The 18650-nt window shown below is 46.9% G+C and overlaps 6 protein-coding genes across 6 annotated transcripts; 3 read left to right on the forward strand and 3 right to left on the reverse strand.

Moving 5' to 3' along the window:
* Positions 1-10: 10 nt before the first annotated feature.
* N7471_010638 (nucleic acid/nucleotide deaminase domain-containing protein) lies at positions 11-940 on the forward strand (the record flags this gene model as incomplete). Its single annotated transcript, XM_057283357.1, has 1 exon — positions 11-940. One exon carries the CDS (start codon positions 11-13, stop codon positions 938-940), a length of 930 nt encoding a protein of 309 aa, XP_057132336.1.
* Positions 941-4201: 3261 nt separating this feature from the next.
* On the reverse strand, positions 4202-4438 carry N7471_010639 (uncharacterized protein; the record flags this gene model as incomplete). Its single annotated transcript, XM_057283358.1, has 2 exons — positions 4202-4344; positions 4396-4438. The coding sequence occupies 2 exons, from the start codon at positions 4436-4438 to the stop codon at positions 4202-4204; spliced, it is 186 nt and encodes a 61-aa protein (XP_057132337.1).
* Positions 4439-5177: 739 nt separating this feature from the next.
* On the forward strand, positions 5178-5393 carry N7471_010640 (uncharacterized protein; the record flags this gene model as incomplete). The annotated part of the gene is made up of 1 exon (XM_057283359.1): positions 5178-5393. One exon carries the CDS (start codon positions 5178-5180, stop codon positions 5391-5393), a length of 216 nt encoding a protein of 71 aa, XP_057132338.1.
* Positions 5394-6262: 869 nt separating this feature from the next.
* N7471_010641 (uncharacterized protein) lies at positions 6263-12323 on the reverse strand (the record flags this gene model as incomplete). The annotated part of the gene is made up of 6 exons (XM_057283360.1): positions 6263-6385; positions 6462-7880; positions 7941-8803; positions 8872-10226; positions 10277-12146; positions 12197-12323. 6 exons carry the CDS (start codon positions 12321-12323, stop codon positions 6263-6265), a joined length of 5757 nt encoding a protein of 1918 aa, XP_057132339.1.
* Positions 12324-15713: 3390 nt separating this feature from the next.
* Positions 15714-16241, reverse strand: N7471_010642 (double-stranded RNA binding motif domain-containing protein; the record flags this gene model as incomplete). Its single annotated transcript, XM_057283361.1, has 1 exon — positions 15714-16241. The coding sequence occupies one exon, from the start codon at positions 16239-16241 to the stop codon at positions 15714-15716; it is 528 nt and encodes a 175-aa protein (XP_057132340.1).
* A 1039-nt stretch (positions 16242-17280) lies between these two features.
* N7471_010643 (uncharacterized protein) lies at positions 17281-17553 on the forward strand (the record flags this gene model as incomplete). The annotated part of the gene is made up of 1 exon (XM_057283362.1): positions 17281-17553. One exon carries the CDS (start codon positions 17281-17283, stop codon positions 17551-17553), a length of 273 nt encoding a protein of 90 aa, XP_057132341.1.
* Between the last annotated feature and the right edge of the window lie 1097 nt (positions 17554-18650).

Raw genomic sequence — 18650 nt, forward strand, 5'->3', positions numbered from 1 at the left:
TTCCGATCATATGAATGAGATTTTGAGCAGGGGTTTGGAAGATGAGAGACGGTCAGGCCCTACCAGCAGGCGCTCATCTTTTATCCTCGTACGACATTACATCGGCCGGCTTGCACACCATATACGGGCTATTAAAGAGCTGCTTCGGGATACCCAGGACCTGAGTCACCTCCTTGATAACTACGCTGTCTGTAAGATTTATGCACCATCCGCCGTACCTCCACCCATTCGCGACTCGCATACCAACCTTCGGGGAATTCTGAACCGAATGTTCAAGAACAATGATAGTGAAAGAAAAATGCTCGAGGGTGGTCTTCTCCACTTGGAAAAGGTGGTCGGGATCTTTAAAGATTTTCTGCGTCCATATGATGGCTCCTTGCTCGATGTCCATGCAGAGGTCCAAGTGTTGGAGTACTTCTACAAGATGCAAAAGTCATTCGCGGGTGACGATCGTTTCATCGCTTGTAGTAAGCCAGCTTGCCTCTGCTGCGAAATGTACTTGAAATATCATCCAGCCCGTGTGATGGTGTCTTCTTCTCACCGCAAAATTTGGACGAAGTGGAGTCCCCCACATGTGCAACAATTTGACAACGAAAATCCTGCCGCTAGGCAACAAAAGGATATCTTGATTAAGATGACCCAAGACCTTCGCGAGCAAGTGATTACCCATGTTTTGCAACGCTTACCACCAAACCGTTGGCATCCAGATTCAATCACAAACATCACGAATATCCAGCAATTTGGCATCAGCTCTGACTCGCTCGAGGTATCCGGTGCAGAAAGTCCCGAGACTCCCCCAAGTACGTATTCACGAATTCATCAAAGCAGGTCCAACAGTCCTCCCGACACAGACCTTTCGGATAATTTAGATGCAGAAACGGAATTTGATGAAGATTCTGGCTCGGAAAATGGGGGAGTCCCTCTTTTTGACAGCACTTGAAGGAGCTCAAATACGTGCTGAACCTTATTCTATACATCTCGAGGAACACGTATTTAAATCAGCGAGAAGCAATTTAATAGCATGAATGAATTGAATCTACACCATGTATTCATTTAAAGGCTTCTAACTTTTTTCCCGAGGACAGCTGCCAGAAGGCGCTAGGTGCCAAAACGACATCTTCCTCCGTGTCCCTTGACACCTCCCTATTATTGGCTGTCACTCGCCACTCTATCCGGTTGTGGATGTACGTTGGTGGGTCCCCGTCGTAGACTCTCCCATCTTCCCACTCACACAACTGGAGAAATTTGAGGTCAGGTGAGGCTGGTTCACTCGTCGGGTCGAAGCTATTCTCAACTGCTCTCAACGAGGAAGGGCTCAGGTCCGATAGCACTGCGTAGGGGCTACCAGAATAGCCAGACGTTGGGACGTAATCCGAGTGATGTTCCCATGGTTCGTAGCTCGTAAACTGCGTTGCATCATCGAGGCGAAGTTGGTTCATCTCTCACATTGATCACGATCCTTGTAAAAAACGTTAGCTGGGAGTACCAGGTTAGGATTGAGGCTGGTAACGAATGGAAAGTGCACTAGATAGCAAAATTCATGGAGGTAGACGAAAACATCTTTCCCTACCAGGTTTAGTTCCTCCATGGGGTAAGCACGGGCTATTGCACTATGACTGGCAAGCGAAAACGGTGGTTTGCCGCATGTGGAAGGAATGGGTGGAAAGAGGCAAAACGTGGCTGACGGGAGAGGGGAAGCTAGCTGGCGATCTACCAAGCAATTCCAAGTGGTTCTATCTAATATACGGTACTGTGACAATGACTCATTGCTGGCCATACAATCATTACGATGACAGTTTTGCCAGAATTCCGAGGCGGTAGCCTAACCCAGCCTAGCGCGCGTCGGAATTAGTTTCTTCGAATCAAGAAGGAAGAGTTTGGAGGTATAGCTGATTTCGAAAAGTACTGTACTCGATCCTTCAAGAAGCTAGGTTGAATCTGGCAGTCTGAAAGCATCGGACATGGAGGATCCTCATGCCAACAAGGCAAACATCATTATAGTGCCACCTGGAGTATTACATAATGCACGTGACCTGATGAAGCTCAAGTACGGGGAGTTCGGCACGGCACGTCCCGGTCCACGGCCAGGAAGGGGTAGGCAAACAGACAGATTTCGGGAAATCACAGCAAGGGGCTTTTATTCACAGAAAAGTGTGCTGTTCAACTTCAATCTTCAGCCCATTGGAGAATATAAAAAAAATGTTATCAAAACGAGGGGATCAAGGGCAAAATTGGTGAAACAACGGTTTTGGGAGTCAGCTTAGTCGACGTTGAAATGATCGAACGAGCCGAAAGGGTATCTTCTGATATGCGTTATTCGTCTTTTGCAGATTCCTTCATGCTAGCCATTGGCCGAGAAGGATTTCGCGTGTTTCAAGCATGGGGAGAGCATGGCTATCGTCTAGATCAATACCTAATGGGGGGTGGATCTAGACTACGCGACTGGGAAGATGCCAAGAAGTTCTTGAAACTATTTTCAAAGCTCACCTGTCCCCAGGTATATAACCCCAGTACCTTGCTAGAGCTTCTTGATGATTCTATTCTAACGCAGCAATAGGGCGAGTGGTCACAGAGCCTCAATCAGGCCTACGAACGTTGTTTTGACGTAAACATAGTCTCCATATGTGGGAAATGGAAGCCACAAGCTCCTATTGTTCCAAAGTACCGACCTTGGGTCCGAATTTATGAGATCAATCATGTCAAGATGGAGAATTTGAAGAAGTGGACGTGGGTTGGTCATAATGTGAGATAGAGAGCCTTCATGCGATCAAATCAATGTTAGAAGATATTGTCTTATGCGACCAAAATCGCGCACTACAGTACATTAGCATACATTGATCTGGGACAAACCGCCAGGATAACTCTACGGCAAGTAGACTACAGCCTCATGTCTAGCGCTGTCTTGGAATGGATATTGAAGCTCTCTATGCTCTATGTATGGCACAGGCCAAACTTTTCAAAATGAATTAGGCCAAGAATGGAGTTTCAGTCCCGACTTCAAGACTGAGACCGGAATATGCGGTCTTTGGCCTTTTTAATGGCGGGTCGGACCGCACACAGTCCCCCATGGTCCTATACCGGCCCCGACGGAAGTTTGGGGGGGAGGAACTCTAAATGCACACATAAGGATTTTTTGGGAATCAACGACCCGGTCAGCCGAGACCTCGGCCAAAAAGCCTGCCGAACCCCTGAATGATCTAAAACCCGCATGATCTATCTTAGGTTGTAAAAAAACCTACTAGCTTCTTCTAAATGCAATGAGCCTTCTTTATAACTCAAAACGAGTAGTTTTACTGGGGGTGACTCACTTGATATATACACCGACATTACTGAGACATTTCTTGCCTTCTATACCCACCTCGCGAGAGTCAGTGTCAGTTGCTTGCTTCATGCTGCTCGTTCGTCTTCCTTCAAGCAGGCAAGACTCGATTTTGCTTTCCCTCCATATATAAAAATAACTGGGATACAGACAACTCGTCGCAGACGGGCCCTATCTGACGCTACAGTCCAAAACCGCAGCGACAGATGACCCGCTACAGCCAAGTCACACTCTCTTTGTTTCTCTTGGCCGCGTTAGGCCACCGACGAATAACCCGTTAAGTCACCTTGTTCAATTGTTGCAAGAACTCGCTGCCTGCGGGGAACAATAACTGCAATTTAAATACCCTTAGCTAATAGCGATGAAACTATTCATGGTTTACAATAAGAAAGATTCAGAAATGATCTCGTAATTATCTTTAAGCTATGATGCCTAGATGACGGCAAAGCTTTTCTGCAGCCAAATGTCCAGCAATCCTTTTTTGTCGCCCAATTCCTGATGCATGCAATGTTCTAAAACGTATGGTTACTTTAAACTGCAGGTGTCCTGAATCGAGCTCTGAAACCAGACGTTCAACTTTCTTGCCTTCTGCCTGTCCTTTTGCAAACAAAGCGGAGGTGTATTTGGCTAAGTTATTTTTGTGTGTTCCAGACCGTAGGGTTGCTTCGCTTGTCGGATTGCTCCGTCGGGACTGCTGCGGTGATTGCTCGGTAAATGGACGCAAAGTATCTGTCCGAGGCTCTGTGGTGTGCCCAGTATGACCACATTGAAGTAGACTGCATAGTAGAGTATACGCCTCTGGAGCTAGTAGCGAGTGATAAGCAAAGCCGATGGTTTGAAATACAGCCAGCTTCAGGCCATTGTCCTGATTATATCAGGCCCTTACTTGGTAAGCAGCTCAGAGAACTTACTTCCAGAGTGAAGGACAGGGAAACTAACCAGTAAATTGTGGGGTTCGCTGGACCGAGCTAGGGCGAGTGTGATATTTGCGCGGAACATCGCTTCTCTCACGAGCTGGTCTGAGACTGCATTAGAGAGCCATATATATCGAAATATAAGCGTAGCAGAAGACTCACAGCTCTGAGCATAACCATAAGTTGACGATTGGCAGGTAGCCATAGTGATATGCTCTAAGTCAGCAAGCAACCGAAATAGTTTTGGGCCTAGAGAAATAAAGCAAGTCAAACGTGGTTTCGGCACTTCAGTGAAAGGGTCAAGAACGAAGTGACAATTGTTTGTACCCCCAGAGCGTCGGACGGACTCACCCGTGAAGTATGCGTTGGCTCAAGCTCTGAGCGTTTTTTTTAAATAAAAAATAAGAAAAGGAAAGAAAGCAAAGCAATGACCTATATAGCGAGTACAATGAATGTTTTTCGCACCAACATACTCAGACATCGATACGTATCACGTACAGTGCCTGCTCCAAAGTTCACTGTCTGACCCAAAGGCTCCGACGAATAGCGAAATGAACATGATTAACGCAAGACAATTTGGAATAGGCGCCATGCATTCCTAGCTCCAATTATCCAACCAATCAACCTGATTCCACAGAGCGAAATCTTATCTTGATGCTCAAGACCGCAAAGGATGCAAGAGAATGAGCGGTGAAAGAGCGGCGAAACATGTGGACTAACTCATGTGGTCACTCTCGAAGAGTCACGTTGGGCTCTAGGCAGTTGACCGGCAGATTTTTCAAGGCTCGTGTGTGCTTCCCCAAAAGAAGAATGATTTGTCGAAGTCATGCAAACAATCTGTGCAGGAATGAATCAGCCAAGAAGCCAGTACACGTGTCTTCCTTCAGTATAAAGCCGTCTAACCTTATGATGCGTTGTCATCTTATCTGTTCCTATAATTAGCCATGGACACCACATTCTCTGGCCAATATGAGGACGATGGAAGCCCAAATACTGTTCTTGACCTGTTAACTGAACCAATCTTTCACCTTTCCGAATTTGAAACAATTGATCTCCTTATGGTTCCCAGCTCGACAGGTGGTGCCGCACCCCTGAAGGAATCTCATTCGAAGCCTTTCCACCGAAGAATAGCACTTACGACTCCACAGATGCAGATTTGAATCTTGACATGGGAGGGGTATTTTTACTCGGCCAACGCATGACTCAAAGTCCAAGATGTAAACTCTAAAAAGGGCAATAAACATCACGCGGAGGCAAACTAAACCATGCGGGAGGCAGACTGGATCATGTGCCAAATCATTACCCAAGACTCAGAAAGCCCTCACTGAAGTTGAGGTCTCCTGTTCAAACCGACCGGTCATTGTCCTCACACGTCGTTACTGTCCCGATATAAAGCGGTCAGCCCCTTCGCTGACGAGCTTTAGATGATTTCTGCTCCCCTTCGGCTCACCACCTGGGAAACCTTGACTGTGTTGGAAATTTTGGTGTTACGGAGTTCACCGACTCTGTCCTGGCACATAATATCTCCAATGCAATGGTTTACCGCAGTTTTCGACTCAACCGTACATTGATGCAGTAGGAGTAGTTGGATATATCCGTAACTGATAACTTCACCTCCTGGTACTCCAAGAAAGACCAACTGTGTTAAGACGGTTCCTCCTGTAGCAACTTCTGCCAGACCTATTATGCTGTGAATGGAACCACCGCATGTTATAACACGCCACCGTTTACCTGTCACCGGTTGTGGAACAACCCAGGATTGCCCACAAAATGGATGATAAAGGTTAAAAATAACAGACAACAACATACAAATTGAATCCTTACTGATCTTCAGATTTGATCTAGTAATATATCCTTTCTTAACTAATCTACCACCCTTATTTAGGGTAGGCTAAGGTACGGACGCTTGAAAAAGACTGTCGTACAACATTTAAATGTAGAATCGTGTGCACTACTCCAGAACAGAAAAAACAGAAAAAACAGAAAAAACGGAAAAAACGGAAAAAACGGAAAACAATATGGTTCCTATCTACTCCATCTCCCGCGCTCGAGATACGCCCTCAACAGCTGTGTGATTTTGACCTCCAATAGGTGCTCCGCATTCAGGACATCTAGCTTGCTCCATCGGCATACCGCACTCTCCAATAGCAAACTACAAAAGGATTACTTAGCTTATTTGCCTCGTCAAGGTAATTTAGGATAGTTCGACGAATGGAAAATTTACTCACCGGGTGTCCATTGACGCAATTGTACCAGTGCCCAGAGTGAGTCGCGATTCCTCCTCGCCCGCTGACCATGGCCGTCTTGATTGATTCAAGTTCTTCTAAAGTTACTGTCTCGTACCGTGATCCCTCGTAGAGGTGGATCATCTCCTGGACCTTTTCTTGAAGTTCAGGGCAGTTTCCTAGTTCGTCGCATAGTTTCAAAGCAACGGCAAGGAGATCGCGGGTAATTTCAGTGCGATCTTCGAGCTTCTCTAGACCCGTGTATTTTTCTTGAAGAAGATCAATTGTTGTTTCTCCTGGATGAGTGCGGTGATACCACGCGTCCAGCTGGGCGATCTTGGCGAATGAGATGGTTGCCGTGATGGCGATGCGGGAGAGATTTCTTTCATTGGCTTTAGTTATCAAGTCTCGACAATCTTTTAACACTTGAGTCAAGGTTGATGATGGCTTGGTGAATCTTAGCCCTGGTGGTGTTGCAGATTTTCCGCTTGAATCTATCACTCTAAAGATATCGCTAAACACGACTGCCCGGGCCCTGATGTATATTAACCGTGCGCCCAGGGTGATTTGATTGTCGGGCTCTCGTGTTGCTATACTCATCGCCTCCATTCGGGATGAGAGGGAGGCTAGTTCGTTCCTTGGTAACTTCTGGTAGATGGCAATTGCATCCATGAGCCGTTCCATCGGCTGATTCTCGGCCTCCATGGTTTTGCTGAGAGCCGAAGCCTCCGTCTCAAGGCGCTCACAGGCCGCATATCGTGCTTTGAGCTGTAATTTAGCGTTCCCTGCGAACAATATTGCTTTTTCAGAGTTGAGCTTGTCTTCAATGTCATTCAGACGGGATTCAAGGCCTTCAAGGTCGGTGCGGCCCTTGGTAAGGAACCGCTTACAAGTCTCATCCATAACAGCACGGTTGATAGCGCGATTGTAACGTTTCGTCACAAACTGGCAAATGGGCTGCTTACAGTCCGGGCACGAGGGTATGGCACTGGCAAGAGAAGAGACATCTTGGAGGCCGTCGAATTTTCCATCTTTATCTCTCGTGTATACTTCATTTAAGCCAACCAATCCATCAACCGATTCACTCGTAAAGAAATGGGCGCATCCAAGCACGATTATTGGAGTTTCATCGAGATTGATTTGGGAATAGGTTTTCCATTCGAGGAAGTCAACACGGGAATCTTCCTTGTCGCCGCACTCTTGACACAGATTGTTTGGACAATCTTCCCCGCAGAGGCTCGGGCACTGATGACCACATTTGAGAACCTTGGTGCATCGCTCATCGCAAGGAAGTCGATTGCATGGTGCCGCGCAAGGCATTGAGCAGGAGCCTTGGTGAGTGCAGGACCAGGTGCATCTCTCGATGCATGGTGCACATGCCTTTCCACAGGTTAAGTCGCATGCTGAGTGTGAGCATCGAACCTGTATATATGATTAGTACTTCCGATACGATGACAAGATGATGATTCTAGTGAGACTTACCTCGCAATTTGCCTCGCAGTAACCGCAGCTCTCCCCATTATGACATGTCTTGGGACACCGATGGTTGCAAGCACCGTGTGGACGGTCGCACTTTTTCGTGCACTTCGAGTGCTTCAATATTCTTCTTCCGTCATGGACTTCCTCGAGACAGTTTCCGCAGCAATCACTACAATTGTGTCCACAGCTGAGAATGTCTGTGCATGGCTCAGGGCAATTGAAGATTGGGGACGTGACATCCTTGAAACAGCCAACCCGGATCGTATGACCACACTTAGGAACAGTCTTTTCAACCTCGACGTCGCACTTAAGAACTTTCAAGTTAAGCATCTGGTGGCAAAATATTGTCTTCTTGATATGACCACAAGGAAGCTCCACGTCTTGGATCTTCTTTATGCAATGGCCACAATCTTCACCACAAAGCTTGGGACATTCGTGCTCACAGGTTGATCGGATACGTGGGCAAGGTTTTCCACATGCAAAACCGTCGTGCATGACCGCCGAATGGCACTTGGCCTGGCATTGATGGCCACATGGCTCGAGTCGACGGCTACACGGGAGACTGCACCCACCTTCAGGACTCTTCCTATCAAAGTCGTGAGGTTCGGAACAGAGAATAGACGTGTCTGAGTGGCGAGGACAACAGAGAGCCAACTCCGTGCCGACTGCATTCGCACGGGAGAGCTGAGAGTGGACATCGGCCCACATTGGGACATTGAGGTATGTTTCGGCATTTCCAATGAGATACATGCCGTGCTGAGCTCGACTGAGGAGCACGTTGATGCGGTTTTCGGTGCGTAGGAAGCCAACCTTGCGCTTTGAGTTGCTGCGAACTAGGGAGACAATGATCACCTTTGCCTCCTCGCCTTGGAAGTTATCGACAGTAGCGAGGCGGAGCGTCTGGAGCAACGTTTTCTGCTCGATTGCCTGTCACCATTTGACTCGGGATTTTCATCTTCAACCTTCTCGAACCCATCTACGGCCAATGTTTCCAAGTCTCGCTCACTGAGACAAATCTCGAACTCATTGCTGAGCGATGTCCTGAGCTTCCGCAGCTGCCCGGTATAGGGGGTCAAGAGGGCAATATCCGCGCTTTTGTACTCTCCCTGCCGAACAAGATGCCGAACAAGTGCAGTAGCCATATCGACCTCCCACTGGTTGCTATGAGACTTTACACGGCTGCCGTCATCTTCCGAGTCTTCATCGCATTTATGGTCCAGCCAAAATAGGTTGTTCCGCATTCCAACAACATTGGGTAGAGTCGTCACGCTTTCATGATCCTCGAGTTTTGGATAGACACTCTTGATAAGTTGCGAGATCTCAGGTCTCATTCTTCGCTGTACATTGAGCTGTGCGACAGGGGCAGGCTTAAGACCTGGCTCACCGACAGCGCGTCTCTCAAACTGGCTTCTGTCTAGCTGCCATGATTTCCCTGTGGATGTTTCAAGACTGAGTGAATGATTTTGAATTTGTGGCCGCAGCTGTCGGTGATCCCCAATCTGAATGAAGTGCTCAACACCTGGCATGAGGGCTGACATGACGTGGGCTTCCATCACCTCAGCTGCTTCCTCGCATATAATGACCTTTGCTCCTATGCGGCGCAGTGTCTCGATATGGCGTGCAAGGGCTGTTGTCGTGATTCCTACCACATCTGCTTGAATCAGGGCTCGGCGGTTGACCTCTTCATGGACTGCATTAATGTCCTCGCGAAGATTTTCAGCGCGATCAAGAGCCTCGAAAAGGGAGGCTGTTTCGATTTCCTGCCACTGTTTAAACCAGCTCATTGCAAGGATCCGGCGTTCCGGCATCGAGAGACTGTGGATATTTTCCTTGGCCGCGCGTGTGAGACCTTCCAAGCGGAAATCGTCAACTTCACCCTCGTTCTGGTCTTTCTGGGTTATCATCGATTTGACTCCAATCCAATTGAGTAACTTGTCATCAGTGACAGTGGTGAATCCGTCCAGGTCAGGTTGCTCCAGCTGTTCATGTATAATGGGCCATTTGCGGCGCAAAAAATGCTCCATCGCGGTCCAAGACAGGCCTTTTTGAGACTGGTGTAGGGGCTTCATTGCATATCCAGCATTTTTCATACAATCCTCAAGTCCCCCGTAGGAGATGCCGAGGGTTTGCGACTCTACTCTCGTCTTCCCAATGTCTTTGCTGACAACGCGAAGGTTCTTGCCTTCAAGCTCAGTGGCCTGACTGCGGCCGCCAATGCGTATGATTTTCTGGATACCAACATCAAGAAGATGCTTTAAGAATTGGTCCAAGGCATGGTTGGTATAGCAACTGTAATTTCCGTAAGTAAAAATACAAAAGAGCATAAGATCAGTGCTCACATCACAATAATCGGGCCTAGCTTTGCCTTTTCCTTGATTTCAAGGAGAGCTTGAAGAAGCTTAACACCCAAATAGGACTTTCCGGTGCCCGGCGGGCCTTGGATGAGGGCATATTCTCGAGTGAGAGCAGCGATAAGTCCGTGACACTGGCCGTGGTCGAGACCAGTTCGACTTTGCAGCTTCAAGATGTCAATAGACTCAGGGGTACTCGGGTCCAATGCAACATTAGCAGCTCCGACGTTTGTGATCGAAGTCAGGGGAAAGATAAATCCTGGTTTGCGTGCGTATGTCGGTGGGGGTATGCTGTGACCGTCTTCATCATCCTTACGGCCTGGCAAGACCCATTTTTGAAATGCCAACTCCCCTTCGCGTTGGATTCGCTGAAGGTTTTTCAGGATAGGGACGAACGTGGCAGGGATCAAACCGTGGAAGTCGACCAGAATACCGGTGAGCTTCTCACTGTAAAGCTGGCCCAGGAAAATCAGTTCTTGTTGTAGGTATGCCGCAAGCTTGACCGTAATACTAGGTGGAAACCTATCAGAAGCAAGACTACTCTTGTTCTGGTGCGCTCGGTCCTTGGAAGCATTCTTCACAGTGACCTCGAGGAAAATAAGCCTTCTGAGAGTTCCTTGAGACGTCAAGAAGCACACTAGGCTTCCTTCCTCTAGTCGACTGGAGGCTTGCCACCACCTGCATTGCTCATTGGAGGTCTTTTTGCGGAGTGGTGGTGGAGTAGAAAACGATACGGTCGCTTGGAGCTCTTTTCGCTCATTGATAAACATTTGCTGGACCTGTGCTCCCAGATAGAGATGTGCCCCGCTATCCTTGCCTGAGAGATAAGGAACTCGTGTCAAATCCTTCTGCTGCAGCAAATCTCGAAGAACATCTTTGGCTGAGCCGAAGATATCATGGCGCAGGAGCCGGAATGTTGAGTCAATGTATCTTTGCAAAGGGTCGGCGAGAAAGTGCGGCTGAAGGAAGTTGGTAGATGGTAGATATTCTGAATTGCCGCTGACAATCTCTCCATGGGTAGGAAGAATCTGAACTTGAGAGATTTCTGCAAGGTCGTTGTCGTGTCTTCCTCCGGGTATTTGCATATCCATTGGAAAGGACGACAGGACTAACCCAGTCTTCTGGGGATTTTCCTGATGCGCTTTGGGTGTAACAAGATTGCGATTTGCGCTAGTGATTAGGCTCTGCATGACTTCTATTCTGGTTTCAAGTCCGTCAAGGTCGGCTTGCGAGCATGTTTCAGTCATCTTGGAGCCCAGTTCGCGGATTAGGTCGAGCAGTGCGGGAAGTTCATCGTGAAGTCGAGCGCGTCGGACCCTTGATAAAAGCTGGTAAAGGGTATTCAACAGCAACTTCACCATATCCAAAGAGATGACCGGTGCATTTTCGTTGGTGTCTTTACCTTTACCCATCAGGTTCGCGCATATACTTTTCAGATATCTGATTGCTCGATCTCCATTCGTGCCACTGAAGGATGTGTACAGAGTGCCAACAAATGAATCGACAGAAAGACAGTTCAAGAGAGAAGTATGGGTAATGACTTTGAGAAATGGCTCGTCGTAAGCTGGAATAGGTCTCATTCCCTCTGGGTGGTCTGCATCCGCAGTTGCCAGGATAAATGCATATCCATGAAGATTGTCATCCACAAGATCTTTGGCGAGAAATTGGTGATTCTCTCTGCTGTCGCTTTCAAGAATTTCGAGAGCCCCGTTCCAGAATTGAACGATCTCCTCATGTTCCCTTCGCGAATATCCAGACCCCAAGATCCCATTTCTAAGAAGCCTCTTCCAGTCGAAGTATTGATTCCGAACGTCCAGATCATCGGCTGTGGGATGGTATAGGGCAGGGCTGGATTTGACTTGAAGTCGGCAGCCCCAGTCACATCGTGCGAGAATCTGCACCTCTCACCGTAGTGGCATCTGCCACGCTGGAAATGCATACAGCGTGTTTCCGGCTGATTGCGCTTTCTGAAGCTGTTGGATCCTCCTCGGTTGCTCGTATTGCCCTGAGATCGCCAATTTCCGCGGTGATCCATCGTGAAAGGAGGCTGAACTGTAGAAGGTCTAGCTCTGGCGATCTTTAAAGCACTATAAGTATTTCTAGCTCAGAAGGCTACACGGATGGGTGGGTTTCGTTGAGAAAGATGTAGGTTTCCAGTGATTGTTTGGAGAAGGGAAAGTCTCTATGAAATAATCTAGGATACGCCAAGCAGGTATACTCTTGGAGAAGAGAGACGTAGGCATGAATTAGCGCAATCTAGTACAAGAGCGCTATTGTGCGAAAAAAACGGTGCTCATGTTACGAGCCCCAGCATGCGTGTTGACGCTGAAATGTACATTACTTCAGTTTGGTTAGCTGCGCATAAGGAGATAATTGTGAGGCATTCATGCACGTTCTAGTGAGACCCTTTTTTTCATGCTCGACTCGCGCCTATGAATGGCCTATAAATGCCTGACAGCTCCGTGTAGCGGTGTGTCGCGCCGCAAAGCCACATTCAACAGGTCCAGGCGATGAATCAGCCTACGCGCCTGCACGAGGCATTTCAATCGTGGCCACACCCAGGGCCAATCAACCCGACAAGGATCTTGAGATGTTTTCGCCATTGGGTAGCTGCGGCTATGTGCAGCCCCTGCAGCTACCAACACGCCCCAACTAGAACAAGTATTGGCATGGGGCAACTGATGCCTAGCTACAGTGGTGCAACATGAGTATTTGACCTCCATACATCAGGCTCCACTCCACTTTGGTCTGACCGGTTTCCTGCGTGGCGCACGGGACGACACATGGGATTGTCTTAAGATTTTAAAAGTATCTATCTATTCACACGGATCCGGACCCCGCCCCCCCCCCCCCAGCTTAAGGTGTAAGTGTTCTCGTAGCTAGGATAGAAAAAAGATATTGTTCAACTTTTGCTTCTTTCGAGTTCAATGAGCTTGTTTTTCGTTTTATAGTCAATCAGAGTCTGCCTGAGCACAGACTGGGCTTTGTCGATGTTTACAAGTTTTGTTCTCCTTACAGAGAGAGCATTCATACAAGATAAGGCTTCAAGTTCCTCATATGCCCAAGCAACTTCCATGCATACACCATAGAAAATGAATATTTAGCCAGTGAATAATAGTGCGCTATTTTATCAACCCCAGAAGAAAATGCGGGAGGCCCACGATGAAAGAAGCCGGCAAGGTAGGGAACATTCGCGAATGTTGAGCTTTTTTTATTCGCATTTGCATTCGCATGACAAAGTCAGAAGGATATGAATGTGAACCACGGATATTCATTTTGAAAGCCGTTTTCATTAAAAGGATTATGCTATGAATATGGATTCGCCGCATTCAGAATGAGCTTATTATTTTCAACCTTGACGCCGATGTAGGTAGAGATTTTCATTCAGTCAGGCTTTATCAACAGCACTAGTCTTCACGAATAGGGCACATATAATTACGTTTTCTCGAGGAAATGAGGTATGACTCGTTCATGAAGACATTGCATGTATCATACATGGTAACATTACTTTGGATGCTGGGCTCGGTAAAATCTGTAGTTATACAACTGGCTGAAATTCCACACAGCAAACTCTTGGGCGATGAGCACACAGGGAAAAGAGAACTTGCTATCAGGTATTTCTTACAATCAACGAGAGCCTATAGACTCGCCTCGTCCTATATCAAGAACCTAAGCGTGATCGTCGTAACGCTAGGGCAACTTCATGGTCGGCAGCGTCTTTCCGTCCATACAGCTCGAATACCACAAGCAATCATTTCAGCCAGTTTTACTAGTTCACAGCGAGCCCAGTAATACTACAATTGCTATCTAACCTAAACAATGCCGCAATTCCGATTAAGCTTGGTTTCAGCTTTTCGACCATAAGATCATCTGAAAACCCTTTTTCTTTGGTCAGGAAGATTGTGGGGTGGGCATAAAAGTCCCGAGAAAATAGGTATACTGAAAGCTTCCGGAACAATTCTCAATTTAGAGTCGGCTATTGTCTAGAAATGCGAACTTTGTTTTTACCCATCCAGGTCCACGCCACAGGTAAGATATTGCACCCCTTGAATCAATTGTCATTGCATGCCGCTGAGTCGTTGGAAAGGAGTGCCCGAGAGGCAGGCCGTGTAGTTGCACGCTAAGCTCAAAGCTTCGAGACGCTCATATCTAGTTGTGCCTTCGAAATCTGTGGTTTAAGAACAGGTGATCTCTCCACCGGCGTCTCTGTGTCGAGTCGCAAAAGCTGATATGATATCTCCACTAATAGTGGGCATTTTTGAGTTCGATATACCCGAATCCTTGAAACGGAAGTGAAAAGAAAGCGGTCTTGCGCTGGAGGTTTGCCGAGATAGCCAAACCGGCTCCATTCTCCGTCTTCATCCACCAGATTCTATATCACCCCGCTCATACTCCTCACAGAATGGCTGGAAGAACGATCGAGGGCGTTTTGAATGCCGCAGCTTTATGAAGGTAAAATTTCACTCATCTTGACGATCCGAAGAGGCATAAGCTTCGTTGGTTCACATTGTAGATTGTAGAATGTATTCTCAAACATAGCAAGACTACGAATTTAGAGGCTGATATGTAATTATTGTATTACAATCGATGATTGAAGAAGTATATACCTTCAACATATTAGCAATGTCATGCTTTGTTACATATGCAAGCGCTGCTGGGTCCCTGCGCTGGCCATCATGTCTTTGTTGATTCATTCCGTGGGAAGTATTCCTAAGAAGCTTGTTAAACCTTAGCCGAAGCGCATGTGAAAGACTTGGGACCTTAATAAGAGTGGCATGTTCTGACGTTGCTTGCTATGATGTATCAGCTAATGTTCGGTTATTTGGTGCATTGTCAGTCATGATAATAAAGACACTTTCCAAACTTATTTTGTTGAAAAATATGAAGGAGAGTGGAATTAAGGTTCGCATAAGAGTGTGTTCTATGAAGCGGTTTGAACCCGAGAAGAACCTCACAGCACTTCCGCTGCTTGCCCTTCTTAAAGTAGACAGCTATAGCTCTTGCGCATAACAGGATCTTATAGTCATTTGTAGGTGGCCGTGTGTCCTTCATGATACGTTAATGCTACAGGCTCCTATGAGGCTCTTGTTACTACGAGGAAGCACGAAAAAGAAACACCTCCTAAACTAGGGCCAGAAGCCTCTCAACAGTAAATAACGTTCGTATTGAAAAGAAAAAAAAAAGAGAAAGGAAAAAGGAGAAAAACATTCAACGTCGCGAGCAAAGATTATCGAACAATACATATGATTATCTAGGCGCTAGAATAGCTTTGGCATAGCTAGTGAAGTCCTTGATTTGAAGTTTCAGGCAGTAAGGCTGGCAAAAATCATGCCTGGAAGTCTTGAAGGGACTTGCGATTTGCTTGAAGGCGTACGAAGATATGGTGCAATTTGAACCGAAAGAAAAGTTTTAGATCGTTTTACCGTCACCTTCCAACTGAAATTCCTATTCGACGGCAGAGATCCTTTGCAGCCAAATGGCCAGCAATCTTCTTATTTCGTCCGACCCCAAATGAATACAAGTCCCCAAAACGAATTTCGGCACTGAACTGAGGAGGATCCTTTCTGAGTGTTGAATATATACGTTTGAGTGCCTTCCCATCTTCTTGTCCTTTTTCATTCAACGCAGAGGTATACTTTGATAGATCCTCTTCTCCTTGGGCGTTGAATTGCGTGTTTACCTCGATAGTCTGGGTACTCCGAGGTGGCAGCAACTGTGGGGTTCCGGTGATGAATGAAGCCAACGTACTGATATGAGGTTCCCTGTGGCGTCCTAGGTGGCTAAGTTGAAGTAGGCTGTACATCAGCGCATACGCCTGTGAGTGCTGCAGAGAGCGATAAGCAAAGCCAAGTACTCGGAAGACGGCGCTTTGCGGGTCTGTTTCTTGATTGTGAAAGGGAGCGATGCGCGCCGCTTCTAGAGTCTGCATTGCTGCAAGATAATCATAAGACATAATAAATTGAATGACTTCGGTCTCCTAATCAGTCAGCCTCAGCATAGACGTTTCAGTTGAGCCGAAGACTAAGAAACTAACGAGTAATTGAAAGGATTTGTTTGATCTGGCTAGAATCGCCGTGACGTATTCGCGGAACATCATTTTTCCCACGAGCTCGTCTACGGCTCATATTAGCGGAAATTCCATCCACTAAGCCCTAAGAATATAACACTCACTGATTGGGGCATCTTGAATACTTGGACCTTGGGCAGCCATCATAGCGATGAATCTAAGTAGGCAATCAAGTCGCATGAGTATCGACCTGGGAATCAGAGCTAGGCGTGGTTGCGAAGGCCTTTTATCCCAAGGAAAAGCGATAGATTTTGCTGGAAAATGGTATCTGAGATATGCGTCGGAGCGTAACAGTCCGGGCTCTGCCGGTACAGGTCGACTAGACGGTGAAAGGGTTACATCAGTGGCTGCTATAATTCACTTTGCACCAACCAATATTCTAGTTCAATACGAGTATGTAGCAGTAACCTTTTAGAATGCCAACACATTATACAAAGGCTTCGCATCTTATTAGCCAGAGGAATGCATTGTGCAGTTGTCAGCTTGTAAAAGGCACCATGCATTGGTAGTTACAGATGATCTGTCAACATTTTGCCACAGAGCGCATACTTGTCCCAATGGTCGAGTATAAGCAAACGGCCCACACAACCAGCGGTGAAGTTGTGGATATGTGGACTAGCCTAACTACTCAGTATTTTAGTTCTTTCAGTTCTTATTTAGTTATATCGTCGTCAGACAAGTGGCGGTGAATGATGATGAGCGAGCACACATGCCTATGCAAGGTATTAGCGTATATTGATATCGAGCGCCTGAAGTGATTGCCTGAAGCCGTTGCCCGAATTTTTGAATTTGGTCATCCCCTAGGTCACGAAAGCGATCCATGCTGGCATGACTTGCCAAGCAAAGCGTCCTCGTGTCCCTTATAAATCTGACAGTCCTACCGTACCTTACTCTGCAGTCTCCATCTGCGATTCTATCAATGAATATGGAAGTCAGTCTTCCTGGCCAGGATGAAGATGACGAGGGGTGGATTTCGAATTTTGCTCTCGACTTTCGGACCGATCAAACCCGTCATTTTGACCAATCTGAATCAACTGATCTTCCAATGAGCTTCGACGCAGAGGGAGGTGCCGCACTTCCTTCCAACACAATATTATATGCCTATCAACGGGGAAACGATAACTTCGACTTGATGGATACTGCTTTCCTGGATCACTTGCTTCCCACTGAGAACCATACCGAAGATTGGCCTCTGTAGAGTGCTGCATCGGACTTGCTTCCTAGTGGAATCAATCTATTCCAAGGTCATACGCAGAGTCTGGCATCTACTGGGACCGGAAACCCGGAAGAGCCACAAGACGAAGGTGGCTCAGCATCGTTGGCTGCAGCATCTCAATGTATGGACAAGTTTGAAGAAGCAGAAATGCCTTCACTAGACCATATCACGGATACTTCAGACGGGTTGTATCGTTGTATATATCAGGATTGCAAATCAACGAAGGTGTGGGATCAAAAATATGGTTTGAGGTATTGAAAATCGTCTAGAATGACTTTGGTGCGTTAGCTAATTTCGAACAGAAGACACATTCGGCGACATGTCAAACCTGTGAAATGTCAAAGTAAGGTTTGTTTACATCGCGCAGCAGAACAAACGGATATGCGTCGGCATGTCGTAGCCCACCATAGGCCATGGGCCAAAAAACATTTGGGGGAGATTGCACGATTTCCTTGTGCCCAATGTGACTCTTCCTTCACGCGGAAAGACAATCTTACAAAACATGCAAGGAAGATGGAACATATGCAGGATAGCAGTGACGAATAGACTCTCTTATCTAACTTGTCCACGCTCTGACGTACCATAAGTACTTAAGTCTCAGTCCTCTAAAACTTCAAGAAGTCTTGTAGCATTGATGATTTCATCAACATTACCAGTATCGGTAGTTCGCAAAATTTTCAAGCATATAGTGCAACCCCTCCGCTCTCTAAGCCCCTCCACTCTCTAAGTCGCATTCTTCGCCGGCATTTCTCGAGGTCTCAATTTCAATCTATCCTTCCGCCGAAGCGTTTGTGAACTTGGCGATCATATCATCGCGGGAGACGGGGTGGCATGCTGTTGTAGCTCAGAGGTATCAATTGCTTATTATTTCAGAGGGAAACATGAGTCTATATATACAACGAGAAGATCAAGTTGATTTCCAATCAACTTGATTCTTCGCATAGATAAGTCGGGATTAATTCCGATGATGCGGTTTGGTTCCTGATCTGCATCAGCCTCATATCACAACATTTCCCCTCAGGATCGCTTTGCTGGCAGGGCGATACTGGAATTGCGCAGAGCAGTCAGGCCTCGGTAAA

The sequence above is a fragment of the Penicillium samsonianum genome, assembly GCF_028829775.1.
Source record: "Penicillium samsonianum strain IBT 33392 chromosome Unknown utg000006l_segment0_segment0, whole genome shotgun sequence".
In the NCBI taxonomy this organism is placed as follows: domain Eukaryota; kingdom Fungi; phylum Ascomycota; class Eurotiomycetes; order Eurotiales; family Aspergillaceae; genus Penicillium; species Penicillium samsonianum.